This window comes from Ursus arctos, unplaced genomic scaffold, assembly GCF_023065955.2.
Source record: "Ursus arctos isolate Adak ecotype North America unplaced genomic scaffold, UrsArc2.0 scaffold_12, whole genome shotgun sequence".
NCBI lineage: Eukaryota > Metazoa > Chordata > Mammalia > Carnivora > Ursidae > Ursus > Ursus arctos.
In genome coordinates, this window is record NW_026622786.1 from 53189732 (window position 1) to 53215013 (window position 25282).

The 25282-nt window shown below is 41.7% G+C and overlaps 1 protein-coding gene across 2 annotated transcripts in view; it reads right to left on the minus strand.

The window, feature by feature from the left end:
- Positions 1–25282, minus strand: part of CACHD1 (cache domain containing 1) — a 199429-nt gene that overhangs the window by 24843 nt on the left and 149304 nt on the right. For both annotated transcript variants that reach the window (XM_026497911.4, XM_044383778.3), the window contains 9 exons: positions 21396–21545; positions 16629–16862; positions 12761–12910; positions 11843–11966; positions 10953–11070; positions 6978–7146; positions 2535–2677; positions 1693–1874; positions 699–809 (listed from right to left, as the gene is read on the minus strand). In XM_026497911.4, coding sequence (XP_026353696.1) covers positions 699–809; positions 1693–1874; positions 2535–2677; positions 6978–7146; positions 10953–11070; positions 11843–11966; positions 12761–12910; positions 16629–16862; positions 21396–21545 — 1381 coding nt within the window. The remainder of the gene's footprint in view (positions 1–698; positions 810–1692; positions 1875–2534; positions 2678–6977; positions 7147–10952; positions 11071–11842; positions 11967–12760; positions 12911–16628; positions 16863–21395; positions 21546–25282) is intronic.

A 25282-nucleotide genomic window follows, 5' to 3' on the forward strand; every position in this document is an offset into this window, starting at 1 on the left:
CTATTTGTATAATGAAGGGATTAAAACAACATGTGTGACTTGTCTTTCGGCCCAACATTTCACTGCCGTTTGTAGCTTAAATACTGAAACCTCAAAGGCCTGAAATATAAGGCACCCAAAATATATTTACAGTGATACTGACATTTAACAGCATTCTTGGAAAATCAATTTGCAAAGTGCCTTTTTAGTTTTCAAGAGACAGTAGAAGGACAAAATGACAATAACCACAAACTCCAATATAATTCTAAAAAGTTAGACCAAAATAAAAGAGGTAATAACACTGGGGTCTCAATACTGGTTTTTCTTCACTAAAAATGCTCCTTTGCTTAGGAAAATGCTCTCTGGTAGTAATTGTCAGGTTCTTGCTGGGATTTCTTTGACTGGTTAAGAGTGGGATTTCTACAAACTGCCCTACTGAACCTAACATCTTTTTCTCCTTCATAAGAAGAGGGCTAAGAGCTTTTCATCAACTCAACCACACGATAACCTTGTGAGGCAGGTATTATCCCCATTTTACAGATGACAGGAGGAAGCTCAGGGAATCCTAAATGACGCAGCTGCAGACGATACTCAGACTCCAGATAGCCTCCCATCAAAGGTCATGCTTTTGCCACTAATCCTTGGTTGTCTACTGGACTTTCAAGTTTTCAAAATATCCTTGACGTGTTTAAAAAAGGACTAAGAAATTAAAGTATTACCTGGATGAATGGATTGTGTGACTGATGGTTACCACATAGCCGGCTCCTCCAACATCTAAGTAAGGGCCAGTCAGAGAAATCAAACCTGGATTAGCTACCGCATGGAGATACCTAACGGAGACAAGAGAAAGTTGCATTATTTTAGGGTATGAAAAACTACTCTGTAAATGTCAGACAAGTGAACCTGTAACTCTAAAACGTATTTATTATAAATTGTGCCTATGTTACATGAGAGTTCAAAAGGATTCCTATCTTTTATCGCTGACTGTAGCAACACCAGAGGTCAAGAAAATCTGAAATTCTTCTGTAAGAGACGCTCAACTCAGCATACATTTGAGCTTTTCGTAAGATCTATAGATGTTTTAGAGCCTAACATAAAAAGAAATCAATAAACGAAGTAGAAACAAATACAATCTGGCCCATGAAACTGCCCCCTGGACTGGTATGGACAGTACAAATGACAGCCGACTCATGACTGACTCGGTTACTAAGTAGCACAAGACCAGAAATCCTGTTTTTATGCCCACGTTGCCCCCTGTTATATCCCCTGACAAGCTTTTGTTTTTGAAAATCTGAGTAAAAATAAAGCCCAGAGGTGTAAAAAAAAAAAAAAAAAAAGGATTTATACTTGTTGATTTTTCATAGGTCACAGATGGGCTGTAATTTGATGCCATCACCATGTGCAGGGACGTTAAATATCCCCACTACGGCATACTACACGCAAGGCAGGACTCAAACAAAATGCTAGGGACTGAAACGGCCAAGTACAAAATATTTCGGTCTCAAAATTTCAACGAAGAGATAAAAACATCGTCGACAGAGGAAACCCACAAAGCTGTTGTTAATACTGCATTAAGGAAAAGATGCAAGAATATGTTTTCACTGCCATGAAAGTATCTTCTTTACTGTGACTGCCTGAAGTTGCTTTATGTACGTCTCATGTCTCTCCAGGATTTGGGGGTAACCTTTGATAATGGAATCCCCTAAAACTCACCATTGTCTCCTTGTGGGATCAAATGCTTTGTCCATGAGGGAACCAGGATAAATTCTAAGGACGCCATTGGGCGTTGCTATGTAACGGCGGACAATGTACGTGTTCAGGCTACTCATTTCCATTTGTGTCATCCATTCATCTGTGACGTGGCTGGTGGCCATTACTTCATTCCTGACAGAGAACTGGGAAACAAAGGAAGACATAGCGGGGATCCTTTAAGACTCACATGAAAAGAGAGTGGGCTGCTGGCAGGGCTTCCCAAAGCTCTCTTGCAGAGAAGCCAAGCCCAATTACTTCTTAAAAATCTTTCCACAGCAGATGGATACAGCCAAACTTGGTGAAAACAAAAGCTTACTGAAACACAGTCAGTGGATTTGTGATTTACTCAATTGTTCATCTGCGTTTAAGAGGAAAGATCCCATAGTGAAGCATTACACACACACACACGCACGCACGTGCACGCACACACTCACCCAGCTAAATCTCTGCTCCTTCAACTTCATTTTATCTCAACAGACCATAGGGGCACTTTACTTCTTTCTCCTGGGAAAAATGGGGCTGGGAAAGTTCTACCGATCTCTACATCACACCCTCCCTACCTAGAAAACCCCTAGTGCATCTAAGGCCTGAAAAAGATCCTTCATCTGGCCCACAGGGCTTCTTAATCCGTCAGAAGGGTCATCGCCAACCAGCCTCCTGGGGGCCACACACTGCCTTTCTGGCTCTCTAGCTGAGAGGCGCAGGCCCAGAGCTGGGCTTCCTACTTCAAAGGTTCCCTGAGAGCACCCCCTCCCAGGCCTATGGAGGGGCACACCAGAAGCGGGGCCCTGGCCAGCACTCACTTTGAGCCCCGGGTTAGCAATGAGGCGGGTGTTGTCGCTGAGATAGGCCGTGTAGTGCTCCACCATGCGCTTTGTCTCCGGCTGGCTGAGGTGTTCGTAGGGGGAGGAAAAGCTGCCAGCAGACAGCATGACAGTTGGACTTTCTGAAAGAGAAGCAAACAAAGCAGGCCTGAGAACGCGGAGACTTCATCTCAGGCCCAAACAAAAGCATCACTAAGGCTCTGCCAATCTGTTAGCCATGGTGGCTTAAAGCCTTCCATAAGGAAAGCAAAGGACTCAACACGAGAAGGAGTGAAGAAGGAAAAAACGCTCATTCTCTCCCTTCAGGGGGTTTGCAGTCGTGAGTGGACCACAAGAGACACGTGTACAACAAATACACATGCCTAAAATGGCAAATACTCAAAGTATCTTGGATCTACATAGGATATCTTACACTTCCTAGGACTAAGGAGGCAGCATAGGCCATGGAGCCACAGTGGGCTGAATCTGGGCTCCACCATCTCCTGGCCATGTGACACTGGGTGAGGTTGTAACATATGTGATGCTTTTGTCACCTGCAAAGTCAGAAATTATAGCACCAAACTTACAGCGTTATGGTGAGAAGTACATTGGTTAGTTTATGCAAGCAAATGAGTCAACAAATGTAAAGCATGTAGGATGGTGTTTGGCACATACCAAATGGCTTGAGTGTTAACTACTGTTGTTCATAGTAGTACTGATATTTCAAAAGAATGAAAAATGGAAGAGTGGGGTCAATGCAAAAATAAAAAGAAATTATTCTTTCAGACAGGGATAGACAAACTTGGCATAAACAAAAAATTACAGAAATAGAATAGTTACTGTATATAATTTAATTGCTGGTCCTATCTAAGAGGAAAACTCAGTTCTCTAAGACAGAAATCCTCACAATGAATAATATTATGAAACAAAAACCCTACATTCCTGTCTGTGTAATTTCCCGCTGTTCAATTAGTTTTAGAAGCTTTCGGAAAGCACTGTCCACTGTCCTGTGTCTAATCTCATTTAAATCTATAGGTCATTTTTCATTCCTTTGGTTAGTTCTCATACTGCCTTGTTTCCTTGTGGCCTGGCTATCTCTGACTGTGCAGGACATTGTCCTTAAAAACAAATTTGTAGGAAGAGTTTAGTCCTAACAGGATGGGGGAGGTCCTTCCTCTAGAAAGGACTGTTATTGGATTCTGCCAGGCACCAAACTCCAGGATGAGGCAGGGTGGTAAGGCAGACAGAGTTCTCAATAGGACAATGGAATACTGGCCTGAGTGCTGCACTGTGGGATGTAGATATTCAACTAAACCACGACTAGTTACTGTGTGAGGTTCCTTTGACCACTCAGACAACAGGAATCCCAACTCAAGGGCTTCTTCCGTTTCAATTCACACTTACCCTAAAGATATAGTTCTTTAGGACCTCTGCTAAAACATGTATGCACAGTGGGTGAAAGGGAGGGTTTTCTTGTGTCAGCCTCCACATTTTGGGGGCCTTGCATGTGATTTCTGCCTCTCCTCCTAACCCTAAGAAGCTACTGCCTAAAGCACAGTTTAATTTCCTAGTTGTTTCTTCGGTATTGGTAAACAGGTGCATTGCAAACGCGGCTTTAAATACCGGCTTTCTCCTCTGGACACTTATATTCTCCTAGACTTCAGTCCAGTTCCTAGCTATCATGTTAGTTCTTTGATACTTTTCAGAAAGTTTTTTTTTTCAAGTTTCCATCCATTTTTAGTTGTCGTCAGTAGGATAGGTCAGAATTACGTAGTCTGCCGTTATCAGAAGAAAGTGTTTCCAGTGATGCTATGTCTGATTTAATTCTCATGATACCACATGGGACAGCCGGGGAGATTAGTATTATAGTCCTATCAAGGAGAAGAAAACCAGAAGCTTAAAAAGGTTTGGTTGCCTAGCAGCGTGCTATGGATTCATGTGCACATGCTCATGGGGTCTCCTGGGCACAGATACACCAGAGAGAGAGGATTTGTCCCTTGCAAAGAGCTTAGGAACCAGTAAGAGAGACTAGAAATTTTTAAGAGGAAAACAACAAAATAAGAACAATACGATAATATAATAAATATCGAAAGGCAATCCATAATACTTCAGAGACAAGGGAGTAGGGCCAGAGGTTAAGGGGACAGACAGTTTGCGAGTGGGTCTTTCTTGTAGTGACAGAGACTGGGCATTTGAGCAAAGGCTGCTGTAGTACGTTGGACTGAAGGAGAGAAAAAACCAAGACAAAGGACCCAAAGCTTTATGTCTAGGAGGTAGACACATAAAGCTACACACATACATGTATACTTAACCACAACGGATGATGTACACTTAAAAAAATTCCTCCTTGTGTATCAAGACAGCCAATGTCCCTCCTTCAGTCCTCCTGATGGGGGTTCTGACATAGATTCAACACCTTACCTCAAAGTCCCCATCACCGATGAAATTAGATGGAAACCACTTATTTGCCATGGTCTCCCTTCTTTTTCATTCCCTTTCCGTTATAGTTCAAGTATCTTGCTTCGTTTTCATTACCAACTGTTACTAACCTGTCCTCGGTGACCCCTTCACGTTGTCCCGAGGAGGTCCTACTGCCAAGGTGAGGTTGGGTGGTATAGTGGAAAGACTGCCCAGTGAAAGTCAAACCCTGGCCTATGGCCTGTCTGTGTGACCCAGAATTAATCCATTAGTCCTATGTCAAGTATTTGAGTGGATAAACTTGACGTTTTGTGAGCCTCTCTGTGAGGCAGTACTGCCCAACTGGAATATGACGCAATCCTCAAGTACACTATAAAATTTTCCAGGAGACACATTCAGTAAAAACAGGTTAAGCTAATTTTCCTAGTGTATTTTATGAAATCCAATATACCCAAAACATCACTTTAACATGTAATCAACGTAAAAATTAAGTATTTTGCATTTAAAGTAAATCCCAACTTGGACTGGCCGCATTTCAAGTGCTCAACAGCCACGTAGCTAGTGGCTCCCATTATTGAACAGTGTAGTTAGAAGGGATTGTGCAAAGGAAATTGAAAAAATCTAAGCTTGAGCTTTTTTCTCATCCAGCAATACTATTGCAATTCCCGGTCTCAAATTTCAAAACAGTGACCTCATTTTTATCCGTAGTTATGTTGAGCTTGTTCCCACAGCATTGGAGAGAGTCATGCCCATCTCGGCTATTCAGTGAGCATTTCTTAAAAATGTGAATTAAAGGGCATACGTGCTGTTTTGTGTAAAAGCAAAAGACAAAACCTCAAAACCTAAATGAAAACAAACAAACATAAAAGCCAACCTTTTTTGACCGACCTCTCTGGCCTTCCTCAAGTTGTCTACACTGCTGCCACAGACGAGACGACTCAGTCTGGCCTGCTCTCCAGATCTCATAACCAGGCAGAAACTCTATAGGACGGAATTTAAAAGATGGAACCCAAACACAAGGGCCCTCGTGTGGCATCTGGAGACTGGTGACTTCTATCCGTGATCCTCTTCCTGCCTGCGCCCCCTCTACTCAGTTTGCCCATTGTCTAATGAGTCTTAGTTTTTTGAACCCAGAGAATTTTCAACAGTGCAAAAGAGAGCGCCTGTTTTACAGTACTGTGAGGACCACTCAAATGCCTAGTATGTGCCTGGCACAGGGTGGCATGCAACTAAAGAGGTGGCGCCTTGGCGTGGGAGGAGCGTGAGTCACACTTCAGCCTTGCTACTATCCTCCTCTATAATAGGTTAATTCAAACGATGAATGCAAAATACATGGTTCCTACAAATGTAAATTCCCTTTTCCTTCCTTGGAGTTATTTGCCTATTTCCTAAGCTCTTTTTGAAGACAGGGACCTGTGGTAGACCCAGATATGCTATATAGGAATGCTACCCTTGGACCCCCTTTACTATATTCTCCACCTCTTACCCTGTATCCCTGTATCCCCTTATCTCTGTGTATCTCTGTGTTTGTCTCTAACGGGCCGTACTGGTGACTCTCTGACTTCAGGCTCCTAAAACGTCTTTGCCTAGCATTAGCAGAAAGCTGAAAGATAAAAGGAACACGAAAGTCCAGCTCCCTCTCTTGAGTCTGGGCAACTTTCAGCGCATTTATACTCCAAGGCTTTACACTCCGGGATTAGGCTGAGGCTGGAACTTCACCTAAAATCAGACTCTTGCTTGCTTTCTCCTCCTTCGCTATCCTATTCCCCTCCCTTCTTTCCTCGTTTCTTCTTAGAGCCCATCCTTAATAAACTAACACACAAATCCTCGTCTCATTATCCGCTGGAGAACCAGATCCAAGGCAAGGCCTCAAATCATTTTCACATCTGTATCCCCAACTGGCACTGCTGCCATTCAGTATCTGGGTTTTTGTGGTTTGGTTTGGTTTTTTAATTCAAATGGATATTTACAGTGAGTTGCTATGAGGCAGCCCACAAAGGAAGCTGAAAAGTGCAAGGGCTTTACCTAGAGTGGCCAGCTGTTTGAAGTGAAGGCAAGCACTAGGCTGGCCCAGGAGGTCCAGCCGGTGGTACAGCAGCTTGCTGCTGGGGACAGTGTTGAGGTTCTTCAGTTGTTTGACAGGTATTTCCGGTTGTATCACCACAATACAGAGAATAAAGGAAGTGTCTTGTACCTGGAAAAATCAATAAAAAATTTCTAACACAGAAAATAAAGGTTCCTAGGGATAGTGACTTTCTCTACATCATTTTCTGCTCTGTCTCTGTCCCACATAGAAAAATATTTGATGAGTGAAAGAAAGCCATGAAGATGGGGTGATAGAAACTACCTCTGGCAAAGGTTACATTTCCTAGTTTCTGTTTTCCTTTCTGATGAAGGGAAATTAATGTCTGTAACAGAAAATCATGTAGCTAATAAAGGGATTAGAAAGGAGTCCCTTTGGAACAGCAATCTTTTTGCTTCTCTAGGCTAACGAATCCAAACTGGAACATGGCATAGGAATATAGCACTTACTTCTGTTTGGGTTTGAAATGCATTTTCGACACAGAGTTGGTTTTGCAATGAGTATTCCGAGAACTGACTGTTTTGAAAGCCAGTTATGAATATACACATGCCTCTCATACAGAATCTGGTTTATCCATGTACTCCCGACTAATGCTCTCTCCTTTCCTGGTTGGAGACGAACAGAATCTCGGACTCATGAAAAGTACAAAGCCTGTCTGACTTGTCATTTCAGAGCACAGTAGGCAAACATGCTATAGCTTAGCCTAATTTACTAAGCTCATATGTACAAATAGGAATACTTCCAAGTTCACTTGGCTTGTAGAAAAAGACGCTTAAACAAAGTTATTGGGAAGAGTGTCCCCCAAAGAATTAAAAAAACCAAGGCAATCTACTTAATACGACTTCCTTAACTGAAAAGTACAAGATAGCCAAACGTCTGTAAGTCCATTATATAAAGAAGACGGGCACATTCTAGTTAGAAGATGGCTGGTCAATAAAGGGAAAGTGTGATAACCAGCTAAGTTAAAACTAAAGGACAGTGAGAACTACAGCAGCCCAAAGGATTTACGTCATGATCAAGGAGAAATTTTTAAGTAGGCAGGTTAGAGTTAAGTGTAATTTAGGGTTTATGAAGATGGCTGCAGAATCCTTTTCAGCACAGGAGAAATCTGCATCTCTGTGGGACTGCTTCCAAGCACTGCTGCCAAGGGTACTCGGTTAGATTAGCAGATTTAATCCTTCCCCCACCCGCCTGCTCCTCCATTAGAAAATGGTAGTGCCCCCTAGTAGCATTTATGATTTCCCCTCTCCCTGTTTCACGTAGTCATCCTTGGTTTCCTGCGTTACATGTTCCAAGGAACTAAAAGACAAAAACTTTGCCAGAGTGACCAGAATATAATTGTAGAATGGGATAATAGACCCTCACTTGGGTCTATTCTGTAGGAGAAAAATTAAGAGGTCCCCTAAGCGTCTAAAAGCAACACTTCAGAAGCAGTTCCGAGCTGGAAAGGAAAATGGATTTCAATACAGGTCTTTTTATCATGTTCTTAGGTGAAAAAAGAGTCTTTGCATTAAGGACCCAGAATATACCTAGAAGGGCTCTCCATGATTGGGGAGTGGATTTTTTTGTTTTTTTTTCACTGATTGCCCATGGGATTCATGTTTTGAAGCGAGCCATGCCTGTGTCACACAGGAACACTCTAATACCTTCTGAAGTCAATCCTTTCTTCTGCCTCAGCATGCAGCCTCCTCAAATGCTCAAAGACGGACTGGGGCGCACAGTGACAGAGCAGTAATCTCTTAACGCTGCTAACATAATCTCTCACGTTCTATTTAAATTAATTCAGTGAAATAATCCATCAGTATCTGCTGTATCTATGGATGCTAAGCAGTTTAAATCATCATTCTCAACATAAGCTGAATCTCTTTGAATTATATTTAGTAGAAGAATCCATTTTATTCCTGAAGACAAGAGGAGTATCTGCTCCCCTGCTCCCAAAAGTAACAAAAAGGAACTTAAAATTTTATTTGTTCATATTGCAGGGTAACCAGGCAAGCCTCTTTAACTTCTATCTCATTGTTTATTACCTCTTTAAGTTTTCACTGAATAGTGATGTTCTTGACCACTTTGGAACTCTGAGAAAGCTAACACTTCTACCTGAAGTGATGACACGATCAGAGCCATTTGGCTACACGGAATGGCCAGAATTTATTGATACCACTGAAGAAAACCTTAAGAATACTTCTTTCCAAAATGTTAGCATTGGGTTTATTCACTGTGCAAAAAAGGTCTTAAAAATACTCATATCTCCTGCTTTCTCTTTATTTTCTTAAGGATTTTATTTTTCAGTAATCTCCACACGTGGGGCTCGAACTCACAACCCTGAGATTGAGAGTCGCATGCTAGACCAACTGAGTCAGCCAGGTGCCCCATCCTTCTTTCTCTTTGAATGCCAACACATATTAAGGGAGATATTTTCTTGGGATGCAACTGAGTTGCTTTCAATCAGGACAGACTAGAGGTACACGACCTCCCAATTTCAAATACAAAATATTTTTCAAAGAAGTGTTCTGGCGTGTGGCTTACCCTTTCTGATGGGAAAATTAAGCAATTCATCCTTATCTTGAAATTTATAAAAATAAGGGTAGATGGTGCAATTATTCTTAAAAAAAAAAATCCTGAAAATGAGCTAAAAGAGTTTCAAAATAGACTCCGACCGCTTGCAAATCTCTATTACCAAACAATAAAATATCAGAATTAGGCTTGTAAATTGTGAATTTCTCAAAAGATTTATTATTTTGTTTGCTTTTGTTTTCCTTGTAGAAATCAATGTCGTCAGAATGATGCTTTAAGAATGGAACAAGAAGAAGAAGAAAAGAATGGAACAAGAAGGTCGGAGGAGAGTCCTATCTAATTAGGGGCCTGTTGGCTTCTGCCAAGTCCTAACATCCCAATTCCTATCATTCCAGACACAGACACTGGATCGAGTTGTCGGTCCGCATCCACCACTGGACTGGGTGCTGAGGGCAGAGAAAGCATCATTCCTCTTGATCCTTCTTAGCTCACTGGAAATGTTCAGTAAGTCATTCTTAAAGGGATGAGTACGCAGCTCCATTTGGAATCAGTGGGTGAAACACCAGATATGGCCAAGTAAGGAATCTCTAATAGGACTGCATTTTAAATTTAGTGATTAAAAGGTGATGATAAAAAAAATCAAAGTCCACTCAGCTTTTGGCCAATTATAGGACAAAGGGCCTCACAACAGCATCTCTTTTCAGCTGGGAAGAGGGAGTAAAGGGCAGGCACATGGATAACACGGGCAGTGTGCGCTCGAACCTTTGATGCTTGACGCCTGCTATCTGCATGAGGCTTGTCAAAGGGTGCTGAAGGAAGTGGGGGCTACAGGCGGTCACGAGACTGTCCATCTGCCGTTGGCGAATATGAATAATCCAGATTCTAATCTGAAAGTTTCTTTGCTTTGGAGAATGTCAGTAGAGGGCATTTATGCTTTCGCATTTCCTTTTCAACCCCTAACTTCCACAATCTGAGTTTAAAATGATAAAAACAACAACAAAGAAAACACCTCACTGGATATAATCTCAAGGTATATTGATAAGAGGACCGTCCATCAGTACAGTGCAACACCATACAGCCAGTAAATGTGCATGCACACGCCCAGATAGAGATGCCTGTGTATGAACAAAAAGGTTCTGGAAACTGATAAAAGTGGCGGCTTCTGGGGAACGGCAGGTCAAGGGTGGGAGAGGGGGAAGGGCGAAGTTCACTTTTTCCTTTGTATCCTTTTATACGGTTTTACTTCTTCCACATGCACAAGGATTGGTTTTACACACAAAAGAGGAAAAAATCTCTTCTTTTTCCCCATCGTTTTAAAATTGATGAGCAACATTATCAGATCTAAGTTGCCCAGAATTCCCGCATAAATAGCAGCTCCTCAAGCGAAGCGTCCTGCAACTCACCATCTTCCAGGCATAGCTCACATTGTAGGCCTCCTTTCCAGTGGCTCTCAGCTTGTTTATATGCCAAGACAGGGATGAGTTCACAGGGACTGCGATGATCTGACTGCCCAGAGGGAGGCTGCGTTGGCAACAGAATGAAATACTTCAGGCAAAAGATAAAATTAAGCACTTAATTAAAGGCAGGGAAGAAGCTGTGAGTCAATGACCACCTCCTGATTTTGAAAAGCAATGAAGCTCATCGCTTTTGAAAGAGATAATGTGAAATTTTCAATTTTGTAAAAGCATGATGTCATTCAGCACTAAAATATTCCTTGCTCTCTACCCCCCCCCCCCAAATTCTAATTCTTTCCAGAGACAAACTTGTCTCGAATCACTGTCATTAATTTACAACCAATGAGCACAAAGACCCATTTCTCTATAGGTTACCATCTGCCAAAATAATGTATCACGGTTGGAAAAAATCCAATCTGTTTTTTATTTCAAAAGAAAACGTTGTATATGATTGTGCTGTCAACTTGGAATGGACACTATTTTGCCAAGCTAGTTTTTGGCATGCTGGAAAGCTGGTCCTCAACTTAACCTTTTATTTCGCCAACATTTTTCAATTTAGTACAACTGGAGTTTTTCTTAAACGAGGTAACATATATCCGATTTTATAATTAATGGCAATGTGAACACAGAATCTGACTTACATTTTCCCTAAGTAATAGTTTTAAGAGACCTTACCTGTTGTTATAAAAAGTAAATAGAATTTTAGCTACTATTCTTACGAAAAATTTAGAGTATACTTTTAATAACATTAATTTATATACTTGTTTTATATCCTATAATAAACATTCATATTTGACCTCAAAAGGTCCAAAATACTACAACTTTCACCTTTTCCTTACCTTAGGATATTTTGCCGAACCAACTCAAATTTTGGGATATTTTCATAATGAATGATGTCAGTATGAAGTGGGGGTTCTGATAGTAAATATGGCCTGGTGAGAGATGGGTGCATAAGTGTATACCCTGAAATAAAACAAAAATACACGCTATGGGAAACATGCTGGGAAGTGCGGATTCTAATACAAGTACCTATCATACATTTGAAATGCGGGATACTCTGGGATGACTGCCCCATACGCAACATCTCAGCATGTAACTCACCAGTCCAATAAAAACTGAACTGGTTTTATGTGTTCTTGCATAAAACTCTTGAGGTGTAGAAAGATGCCTTGAATTATGGAACAACTGTCCAATCAAGAATATCTTCGAGGTACTGGTCATTGGGTTTTGTTTTATAAAAATGTTCTAAGCTATTACATAAAACTTAATGCCAGTGAATTTAAAGATAATGATACAGAAAAATAAAATCCTTTAAAAAATAAAAAGCATCACATTTTACATGTCATTCAATCCTCAAGTCTAATTTCCTGATGTTTAAGTCACTGTTACCTACTCCTTAGCACAATATAGAAACAAATGCGGTTTTGTTTTGTTTTAAAGAGAGAGAGAATCTTAAGCATGCTCCGTGCCATCATGGAGCTCAATCTCATGACCCTGAGATCATGACCTGAGTCAAAATCAAGAATCGGATGCTTAACAGACTGAGCCAGCCCCGTGCCCTAGAAACAAATGCATCATTTTTAGATTCATTCTGCCATCTTTATGGTTTCCACTACAGACGAGCAGTTATAGGTCATACTATTTTTCTATAAATACTGTAATTTTCCTACTTTGTGGGTATCAGAATATCTACAGATAATTTTCTTCAGGTTACAAAAAAAGTCATTCTTTCCCATGACTAATTTTTAGCAGATTACCTTTGTCATCTATGAGAAAAGTATAGGAAGCCAAAGAATCTTGGTAATACGTCACGTCTTCAAGGATGTAAGCCAAGTTCACGTCCACACCTACAATTCCCAGAAGTAGGTTTCCAAAATAACAGGGTTTACTGACAGTCATTATCAAACCTATGGGTTAAAAACAGAACAATCCAAAGGATAGCAGAGAAGGCACCGGACAAAGGCTGGAGCTGTGCTCTTGTGAATCATGAAGGCTATGATCTGCCATCTCAGTTCTGCTTGGAAGAGGCGACCTGTGGGATTCAGGAGCCGACCACTAACTCTGCAGACAGTGTAAGTGAATAAGATTGCAGGGCATGGAGAGTCTTCCGTGGGGTTCAGATACCCCAGCTAATTTTGGAGGTTCAGATACCCCAGTTAATTTATACATTTTCCACTATTTCTTCACCTAAAAGGACAGGACTTTCCAGATCAGTGCAAAACATCAGCAGCACTTACTACCTGATTCTGTTTCCTCACTGGGGAAGACCCAATGGAATGTGAAAGATCACTGCTCAAGGACTCTGAAAATTTGGGTTCTAGCCTAGCTGTGCCCCTTTATGTATTATATTATACATAAGGCATGGACATAACTTCTCTGAGCCCCAGTTTCCACATCTGCTTAAAGTACGCAGTGCTAACTGCTTTACTGATTTTTAGGGGTAGTTAGATTAAAAAAAAAAAAAAGCTTTAAAAATATAAATGGCATTCTCAGCTCACAGGCCATACAAAAACCCTAGGATAATCAGGACAGGGAAAAGCAAAGGCAAAGAAAATGTACAAGAGGAGAGAGCGTGAGTAGTGGGGTCAGTACGTAGCCCTGAGCATCAGGACAGCCGGGCTCTCCTCCTAAGTTAAGTGGTGCCACCTCTCTGAACAGAGTCTCTTCATGTGTCAGAGACAGAATGATCCCTAGCAACCTGAGCAGTGCCACAGTCCCATGGTTCTAAATAAAACTCGAAACAAAAAGATGGATGGTTTCTCTCCATCTTACACTTATATTTTCCTGTGCTTCATGGTAGGTTCACACCTTAACAGCATATCAGAAAGCCATTCTTCTATCAACACCCAGGAAAGGGATTTGGATACCTGCAAATAGACTTCCACACAGAGAAACCCATATGAGGTCCACTCAAAGTATCATTCATCTTGTCGTGGTCGCAAAGGCCAATTAAATGTATCACTTGGTAGGAGGAAGTGCATACAACACCGAAAAACTCTGTGAGAAGTTATGCCCAGTTATAAGATAAGTTCTGGAGATATGTAATATACAGCATGGTGACTATAGTTAACAATACTGTATTGTATATTTGAAAGCTGCTAAGAGAATAGTTCTTAAGAGTTCTCATTTCAAGAAAAAAATTTTTTAACTATGTGAGGTGACGAATGTTAACCAAGCGCACTGTGGTGATCATTGCACAACATATACATGTATCAAATCATTATGTTGTATACCTAAAATGAATGCAATGTTTTATGTCAATTTTAAATCAATATCAGGAAATAAGAAAAGTTGTGCACTATTAGAATTTCAAAGGCATTCTTTAGGCAGTCAACAGAAGGTTTTAGAAATGTATTTTAAGGAGGTTTTTGCCCAGGTATCCCTGGACACATGGGTTATAAATGACGGAGCAGCTCTTGAGGGCTAGCACTGAGACAGAGGTCATAACCTGCATGCCATGCTCCCCTGGGCTTATGTCTAAGATTAAAGCCGTTTTCATAGAGCAGTGAAGTACAAAAGAAATACTCTGAGATCATATGCTCACTTAAGATTTCTTTGGCTATTTTGAGAACAAGCCTGAAAAAAGAAACACAATCTTACTTTTCAATTATCAACTCGGACAGAAGACTCTTCATTCCACTGTGGCAAATAAAGTATGCTAAGCTCTTGCTACACTTAATGAAATCCCTAAAACGCCCTCTCTACTGTAACCTATAGTACATAGATTTACTTGTTAAAAGAAGTATGTCCAGTCACCAATATTTTAATCTGTGGGGGTTCTGAATGAGAGCCACGTAAACATGGGATTCCCTAGACTCAGTATCCCCATGTTGTGGAGTTAGAGGAGATGCCACCCACTCGTTCTGGGGACTGAAAATACAAACATGAAAGGCACGCCCTAGAAGGGGAATGCGACAGACCGGTAAAGCAGTCCCTGAAATACACCACAGAGGATTCAGAAAAGAGGCCCTGAGGTCGACACTTTGGAAAGCATCAGCCAACAAGGAACCAAAGATTTGCCCACAATTTGATTGAAAGCCTTTGGGTAGCTCTTGGGGTGGTGGAGGTGAATTTCAGAAAAGGTCTTACTCTACCTGATATCACTAATGGTAACGGGATTTGACAGCATAAACCCCTGTGCTTGTACAGGACTCAGTTTCCACATCTGCCTTTATTCCTCTGACGTAGTAGTAACATGATTCATTGATCTGTCTTTTCTCTTATCAGACTTACATGCTTGTTGAGGGTGGGATGTGTGCCTTACCCATCATTGCCTGACACAAGCCTTGGCTGGCACTCAATACTGTGGGCTAGATGCATAAAAGGTCACTTGCATTTAAAGCTCGACATTTCCCTGTGAAAGGAAATAACCTTATCTAAAAGTGGGAGTTTCTATGCTATCCACATCTGTGGGCTCTGCCAGAATCAGGAAGGATAAAAAAACTGACGTGGAGCAGAGGCTACCATATTTCTTCCTTATGGAAAAAACCTAATTTTTTTTTTTTTTACCTAATTCTTAGAAAACATTTTTTTTAACCTAATTTTTAGAAAACACACTCTATAGGCCTATTACCTTTTATACATGAGTATTCTCTGGATATCTTTATTTGTGAGAGTTCCTAGTTTTGGGAACATAAAAATAGGATCTCATGAGGTGATGGCATCTGTCTGGCTAGTAATCAGCTTCCTCTTCCATCCTCTCTGAGAAGAAAGGGAAGCACGGTGGCGAAATGATAAACAAGAATATGAGAGGGACCAAAAAAGGCTGTACTTTTAGTGAGAATATATGTTGGCCAGCCATTATTCTAGATGCTTCCCCTATATTAGCGCATGTCATCTTCACAACTGCCTTGATGGAAATATTTTTCCCATTTTATAGACCAGGAAAGTTAATCACGTGAAGGTTAAACGCTTTACCCAACATCGTGTTATGAGTAACTTGTGATGTCAGGATGATGAAGAGGATGACAGTCATAATAAGAAGGAAAGGTAATAAACCAGTAAGAGCAGTAATTATTACTGGGAGGTATGCCAGGCACCGATAAGTCTTCTCATCCTAATAACCTGGAAGATATATTAGACGAAAGACATTCCTACATTTTGAACAGGTGACCAAGTGGGAATGAATGAATGAGATTAAATAAATTATCAAGGACAACAATTTAAGGGGTAGAGTGGGGCCTGAAAACCTCTCATGCCAAGCCTGTCTTGTCTGACCACAGCATGTTGCTTTACCTTTCAGGCTGAATCCTAAGCGTTTCTGAGATTTACCACCTGCTCTGCAAAGTCACTCTTTTGTTCCAATTCAACAACTTTTGGATATTGGGGAATCCTCAGTAAGCACCGCCCTCCCCCAATAAACAGACCCATTATGTTGACTAAGGGTAAGGCAATGTGGAAAAAACAGGGCTGGGGATTTCTGCTCTAAAGTACAGTGCTACCGGACTGCTGGCATAGGGCTGTGCCACCCTCTGACTAGAGACAGAGATGACTGCTACCCTTGCCTGTGCAGACCCTCTAATGCTCACAGGCAAGCGTCAAACAACATTTAAAAGCTACTGTCTTGGTCGACTTAGGTCCATTTCTTTTCCCCTTTCTTTAGTAGAAAGTTTCCCCCAGACTCACCATCTCCCATCTCATCAGAGAAGGGAAGGCTAAAGACAGCCTCATCAATCATCCGGTTGGGAAGGTTGGTGTAGAACCTGCCGACTGTGGTCTCCAGGTTACTCAGCTGGTTCAGCACCATCATGCTCCCCTTAATCACAGGCAAGGCCGTCCGGTCCAGCACGCCATACTTCCCTGAGTTCTGTTCAGCCAGATCTCTCAGAAAAGCTAGCTCTTTCAAACCAGTCACCCCATCTACAATGGAAAGCCAAAGACACACAGTATAAATCAAAATGGTGCATCTCCATTCAATAACCTGGCCATTTAGATTTAATAAGGGCACAGATGCAGGCTTGCAATGGCAAAGGAGTCTTGCAGAGTCAACCGGGACCCGGGACACAGTTACCCATTTTTGCCGAGGAACAAAGCATGAGGCATAGTCTTTCCTCAAAAAGTCAAGAGGGCAAAGGGATTCTTCAAAAGGCAATGATGAAAACCACATGAGTAAAAATATAAGAGCCCCATTTGGCAACGATATGTTCTCCCCTAAAAGTTTAATTTTTCTGCATTTAATATTTGAAAGCAAAAGTAGTGATTAACAAGTCTGCATTTAAATTAGATGAAGTTGTAAGAGTTTTAAAAGATAGAGGTTTATCATTTCACTTCTTACCTCTTTGCCTATTAAACAATTGCCAAAGTCTCATGGAACTAAATGGAAGAATTCTGTATTGCATTTAGTGATGCCTCCAAACCCCGTGTCTTTAAGTTAATTACAAATGCTTTCATGATTGATACTGTTAGGACAGTACTGGATCTGATTTATTTAATGTGTATCTTCTATGTTTAGAGGGTTTTAAAAACTTCCTAAAAGATTTAGGCATACTGGGATGTATTGTTCTACAACATCTGTAATCTGTAGCAGAAAAATAAATTTAATAAACCTTTTTAAAAATTTTGGTTTGCTATTGTTGGAACACAGTCAGAAGGATTAGTAACTGATCCCACATGGGTGCCACTGTAAACAAATTCAAATGATTTCAGTCACTCCTGAGATTCTACCAATGAGTTTTAAATAGGCTTTGCCTCATGTTAACTATTTCGCCTTTAAACAAACAAACAAACAAACAAAAACTGAAGAGTTCATGGTTCACCTACTTCTTATGTGACTTTATCATTTCTAACTAAGGAGTGTGTATACTTCTCGCCTTGGAAGCCCATGTCTAAAGTCATGCAAGGATCTAATGGATTTAATTTCCTTCTTAACATACTGTATTTAGATAACTTGGATTTTGCTGCAGCAATGATGCTAAGAAGTTAGAACTAGGTTATTGTTCCCTTTCCTGGACAGAGTGGAGATAGGGGAGATGAGTGGTAGATTTTAGAGTGAAAAAGAAAAAAACTAAAAAAACAAAACACACACACACACACACAAGGCATGATTGATCCTGGACTTATACCCTTGAGAAGCTCACAGAAGTGAATGATAAAAGGAGACAATTCAAGGCACTAAACACATTTCCTTTCTTTGTCATGTACTGTTTGACTCTCTCAAATGTAAAAGAAAAGTAACAAATGGGAACATCTAACTAGGCAAAGAAGACTAGCGTGGGATGGAAGGTTGTCAAAGATTGTGTATTTTACGTACTACACCAGGATACAAACAGCAAAGGTGACAGTGGAATGGTAGACGGGTAAGTATGGTAGATGGTTCTATCACCAATGTGGTCATCCTGGGACTACATTTCCCAGAACCCTTTGCCTCCATGTTTCTAGGTTAAAGGTGGCCAAAACTGAACTGCTACAGATGTGAGAGGTGAAACAGACACAGAGGGACCAGGATGTTCCATTTTGTCTTACCCTTCCCCAATCTGCATTTAGTTCCCTTTCTCACTGTTGGCTGGCATGCTCAACAAGGGCAAACCTAGGCTCATTCCCGATGTTTCAATGAGTCTACAGGGGTATAGCAGCCATGAAGAGCCAACAACCTCCCACAGACTTCTAAGCAGACCTCCTAAGGGGTCTTCAATGTTCTTAGCTTTCAGACATCCCCACAAGCTCCAACTCGTTCACCCATACAGAGCTGGTTACTAAATGCTGGGCTGTCAACTCCTCTTTCTGGATCTTTACTTTCTCAGTTTTCTCCTCAATTGTGTATTCTCTAATTCTGGTAATAAATTCATTACACCAAAATTCTCATAGTGGCTCTGCTTCCCTATCTGAGGCAGAGTAAGGGCATGTGTCAACCTTCATGAATGATGCTTTGAGACAGCATTTGGAGAGGGAAACCTGACAGTGAGGATCTTGTGTCTAGCTAGATTAAAGGGAGGAAAAAGAAGAGATATGGGTGGTTAGAGGGAAGTAACCAGAGGTTTTAGAAGACTGGAATCAGCAGCAGCACAGCAGGTGCAAAGATTCTCTAGTGGGAAGATTTAGGACCAGTGAAGAGCTGGGTGATAGTGAGGACACTTCTTTAGTCAGCATCTGCCTGGGCAGACTTTCAAATCTAATGGAAAATAAGTGATCACTTCCTTTTATGTTTTCTTTCTGTCTCTCTCTCTTTTTTTTTTTTTTTTTTGATTTATTCATTTGAGATAGAGAGATACAGAGAGAGAGAGAGAGAGAGAGAGCACGCATGGGCACGGGGAGAGGCAGAAGCACCCTTTTGTGTTTTCTTACCCCTGGGCTATTGCACTGAATTCATCAGCCTTGTCTATCTTTCTCATGAAGTCACAAGCTTCTTGAGGACAGGGACTTTGTATAGTACAGCTCCAAAACCTCAGTGCCCTATGTTACACTCTGTAGACTCAACAAACTTTATTTTCTTCCCTTCCTGAGTCAAAGAAGCTAAACCACTGGGGAAACGAGTAAATGACACCCAGAGATAAGAATGAAATGGTATGTGCCCCAGACAAAAACAGGCCATCCTTGCCCATCTCAGCTGTGCTCAGCCCTGTGCTCAATGCTCAGAACACAAAGAGAACTAAGACACGGTTCATGTCTGAGAAGCTCACACTCTTGTGTAAAGTGGAGGGAGGAGGAGGAGAGAAGAGCACATGAGCACAACATTCAGTGTCATGGATGACACATTTAACAGAAACAAGCACAGCACGCTGGGGGACAAGCAATACTGAAATACTGAACAGAATACTGAAACACTGAACACCGAACACTGGTCCTGAGCCAGAGTGCGCGAGGAGCACCTCCGCCTTTGAGGTGCACCGAGAAAGGAGATCACACAGATGTTAACTCCCTCCTTTGACCAGCTTTGAGGACAAGTTCTTGATTGGGTACTGTGTTAGGAAACTTTAACACATCTTATTTATTAGCACAGTAACTCCAGGTACATTTTATGATTTTCATTTTACAGATATAACTGAAGCCTTAAGAGATTAAGTAACTTGCCATAAGCCACACAGCTAAGAGATGGAGACTGGAACTCAACCTCTAGAACTCAACCTGAGTTCTTCCATGGAAAGTCCACAAAATATCTGGAAAAGAATCATGCTGACCCAAACACAGATTCCTGGACTCTGCCTAAGCAGATCTGAATAAAAATCCAATTGTACTGCCTGGGAGTCTGCATTTAAAAAATAATCTCCAAGTAATCCCTAGCACATTTAAATGAGAACCACTGTCCCTACAGCCACATGGTTCTGCATGGAAATCTGGAAGTAGATGGGACAAATAAAAGCCCAAAGGTGGGAAGAGCTCCTACTTTAAGACATGGCCTCTTTTTTTTTTTTTTTTTTTTTTAAGATTTTATTTATTTATTCGACAGAGATAGAGACAGCCAGCGAGAGAGGGAACACAAGCTGGGGGAGTGAGAGAGGAAGAAGCAGGCTCCCAGCGGAGGAGCCTGATGTGGGGCTCGATCCCATAACGCCAGGATCACGCCCTGAGCCGAAGGCAGACGCTTAACCGCTGTGCCACCCAGGCGCCCCAAGACATGGCCTCTTAAAAACAAGAGAATGTGGTCACCCCGAACACTGAGGGTAAGGGGCCTGAAGGCGACGCTCTGGGGAAAGAGCCACATGCATTGACAGGTGAAGAGACAGGACATGGCAGAAAAGCTAGAGAACTGGGCCGTAGTCAGACAGGAGGACATGCTGGAGAGCAGAGGGAAAAAACCAAGTACTTACTTCCTCAGATTTGCCGATTTACTAAACCCTTCCACATACTGATTTAATAGCAACAAAATCAACCTTCAGGAGTACCTACAAAGTGACACACTGTCCTGCGTGTTTACATCAGGGTTAATCTCTGCAACAGCCCTGGCACGTGGGTAATTCTTATCTCCATTACACGGTTAAGGACGCTGAGGTGGAGAAAGTAGCAGAAGAGGCTTTAGGTGGTGATTCTGCAGAGAAATGTGATATTCACTGGCTCGGGTATACAGAAGAATCTAGGTCAGTACTTTGGCTTCCTGAAGCTTAAATCAATGAGCTCAGTTAATAACCTCCATGCAGTATCAAAATCCAAGAATATGAAGGAGAACTGAAAAAAAAAATGGAGCAGTACAGAATCCTCTGCAAGACCACATCACTGGAGAAGGTTTAGAAATGAGCAGTTGGCTGGAGAGAGAGAGGAAGACAGAGTGACATCCTAACACATGCCCTGAATAGGAACGTTAGGAAGAGAAAGGCTTGGGCAGGAAGCTGCTTGGTGGCCTCTCTTCTTACACCCTTCTTCAAAGCGCACACTGTTAGGGTTCTTTTTTATTTTTTCTGAAAGCAGCATGCACTTAGAGAGAACTTTCATCTGAAAGAAAAATCTCGAAACACTACCTACCATTCATGAGGGCATAGGTGAGAATCATTACGGAGTTGTTTAGAAAGCTATTTTCTTCATTGATGACACGGAGAGTCGCCTTTTTATCTTCCTCCGAGGAGTCCTTTGATGTAATGCCAGCTGACAGGTAAATTATGACCATGTCCGTATCTAAACAAAAACATACAAATTGAACGTTACGTTGGATTCCGGCTAAAGGCAGCAGTTGCGTTTCCTTTTCATTTCCTTTGGACTTTCCCGCCTTGAGGACCTGCCTGGCCCAGCGTTCGGACTCCTTCCCATTTGATGCTGGGGCTTTCATCTCCCTGCCTCTGCGCCCCTTCCGTCCTGCCCTTTGTGGGCAACGAGGCCTCATTTACGCAGTGTCAGCTGAAGAGATGTTCCTAATAAATTTACCAGATAAAAGAAGGGGATTTCTTTTAGGCACTCGTGGTGTGGTAATTTAGCCATCCCGGATGAAGCGCTCTCTTGCCTCCCGAAACAGAAGATTTGGGACCTGATTTATCCTCTCCTCACTGACCGAGAGGCTTCACCAGAAGGGGGGGTGACTAGGCTTTAAAAAGGTGGTTCTTCCACGGGCTCTTAACACATGAAAGGTTATTGGTTCCTACACTAAGTAGCTCCAGAAACATTTTTGTTTTTAAAACTCATCAGTGTAGGGATGCCTGGGTGGCTCAGTCAGTTAAGTGTCTGCCTTCAGCTCAGGTCATGATCCCAGGGTCCTGGGATCAAGTCTCTTCTCCCTCTGCCTGCTGCTCCCTCTGCTTGTGCTCTGACAAATAAATAGAATATTTTTAAAAAATTAAAAAAAAAAAAAAAAAAAAGCAACTCATCAGTGCAGAAGAACAGTAAAAACACCGACATGGGAGCCGGGTTGCCTGTGTTAAAATCCCAGCTCTGCTACTTTCAAGTTGTAGCCAAGTCTGGGTAATTTTAGGCAGATTTCTTAACCTCTCTACACCTATATTTTGTTGTCTACTAAATGGGGATAATGACAGTACTTACTCTGTAGGATTGCTGTGAGGACTAATTGGTTAATTTAAGTGAAGAGAGAATCCAAGGGTGATGGCAAGTAGAGAGTAAAAGAGAAAGAAGCCTCAACACACCCACCCACCCACCCACCCACCCCTCATACTGGTCTGAAGCAGCACCTATGACTCGAGATTAACTACTTCCCATCCAGGGCTCATGAGCAGGGAGACCAAGAAGGTCATTTTAGCTCACTGCGAAGAACTTCCTTCAAGCGGATTTACTAGAAAATACGAGTAGTGCATTTCCTACCGCCAGAGATATGTAAGCAGAGGCTACTGTAACGGAGGGAGGGAAGTAAGCGAGCTGGACTTCGACACTGTCTTTCTAATCTGAGATTCTTCGGTTAACTACATATTTTTTAAAGGTATCCTACATGGAAGTTTACCCCTCTACTGAGAACTAAATATTCATAGGTTACATGCTTCTTCCTTCAGGTCCTTATTGCTGTCATCGAGTTGAGGCTGCTTTATAGTTACCATGGTAGGCAACCTCCCCGTCGGTCCCCTGGTGAGTGTGAGCTGGGTTTCATGACTTGCTTCTCGAGAACAGAATGCAGGAGAGGGAGTGGGGGGTTACAAAACAGATTCGGTTACACGAAGCCAGGGGCTTTCACTCTGTGCGTGCTCTCTCACTCTGCAGGAAGCCAGACAGTATGCTCTGAGCCACCCCCGTCAGAGGGCAGGCGCTGAGGCCCTCAGAATTGAGTTCCCCCAGCAACCAAGTGAGCGAACTTGGAAGCTGGTCCTTCCCAAGTTGAACTCTGAGAGAATATCAACTCTGGCTAACAACAGTCTGACTGTAACCTCATTAGGTTACCCTCTTAGCCAGAGGCACGCAACTATGCTATACCCAGATTCCAGACCTACAAACACTGAGACAATAAATGTTTAATGTTTTAAGCCACTGCGTGTTGGGAAATTTGTTACGCAGCAATAGGTGATGAATACAATTAGTTACCCTTTTAAAAAATATCCTAACAGTAATATGGATACGATGATTGAGTTTCCTTCGGTTTGTAAATTTCCATTTTAGACTTTGAAGCATCCTTTATAAAAACTGCGTGGTTAGTTTATGTTGTATCAATGTTGTGGACCACTGAACTGAGATTAATAAAACCGAATCAAAGAAATACAACATGAGTTGCTATCTCTTATTTACTACCATAATTTAACATACAAATAAGTTTTAAAGCCATTTGATGCTTGAATAATTTCCTAATACTAACTGTAAATTTAACTGCACTATTTATTCATCAGAAACTAAGTGAATGCTGATGCAAAAAAAAAAAAATCCATAAGCTTAGAAATATCCATCTTAAACTGGAAGTCAATATTTTTCCAATGATGTAAATACTGTCCTGTAAATTATTCTGTTAGGATGCCAAACATCTCACTTAAGCTTCGGACTGCGAAAAAAACAAAAAACAAACAAACAAAAAAACACTACTTGACTCCCTAGCCCAGGGAATAGATATACCACGAGGCTGATATGGAGTATGAGACAAACCATCACCCATGGCAAAGGTACCGTGTATGTTAAATGCCTGCACACCCGTAAGACTGACCTGAAAGAGAGCCCTTTGAGTTTTCTTCCTCCTTCGCTTCAGGACACTAGATAAAATATGCTGTCATGAAGAGCTGGTGTTAAGGCACAGGCCCACATCTTGAAAGCCAGAGGGCTGGCAGTCCGCAGCCTCCCGTAGCAGCCAACCACTTTTTCTTCCCGTCCCAACAAGAAGTCACACATCCTGTAAGCATCCTCATCGTCTCTGCCCTGCCTGCCTCTCTCTGTGCCCTATCCTTTTTAGATTGCACATCTGCCAAATTTGGTGTGATTTATTATTATTTTTTTTACTTATTAGGATGTTTCCTCTCTAGTCATTCAGAGGAACTACACCTTGTGATTAGTAATGTTAGGGATGAGTAATGATTATAGGGGCTTGGGGCTGAGCGAAGACATAGCATGTAACGGGAAGCAAATGCAATAACTTCCATTTGATAAGTCCTTGTCTAAGACACTGGCATGTCTTGGGGTCAGTATCGGAGGGGAAAGAGCAACTGAAATTTGGGCTTTGCCCATGCCATTAGATCCCCACTCCTATTGAACTATCTTATTCCTTCTGTTCTAAAATGACTTACCCACCAAATCACCCCCAGAACAGGCAACTCAAATATGTCGATGGTATCAGTGATAGATCTATCATGGGACTGAAAAAGAGCCAGCGCTGGGTAAAACTGTTAGTGTCTTTAGAGCAAAGCAAATTTGTACAAAGCCACCATGATTTATGACATGTGGCTTTTGTTCATATGGCTACTAACCTGGGGCCGATACTTCACTTTCATGCCCAGGCTAATCCTTACAACAATCCTACAGGGTAGGTCTTACTCATTAGAATAAGAGCACCAGGTACACGGTAGATGCTAAATAATCATCTAGGGAGTGAACAGAAGTAAGGATGTAGAGTGCAGGCTCCTACGACGAGGGCATAGACCCCACTATACTGTAGCCAAGGCTAGCGTGGGCCTCAGCCATCTCGGCTTGAGGTCAACTCAGATGTCTGAGCTATCTTTTCTAGTTTAGCCAGAGCTAGAAGTCTTACAGGAAACTGAATATCATAACAACCATGGCTACTATTTATTTAATATTTATGATGGAATCCTGGATCTTATTATCACCCCCAGTTTGCAGAAGAGGAAATGAGGCCTGGAGAGATCAAATAATTTATACAAGTTCGCAAGTTTAGAAAAATTTCAGAGTAGGAATTTGAACCCACCTTGGTTAAAGTCCAAAACCCACATACTTAACCGCTATGCTAAACTGCTTGAGAGCACCTCAAACCTCTCCTTACTAAGCTG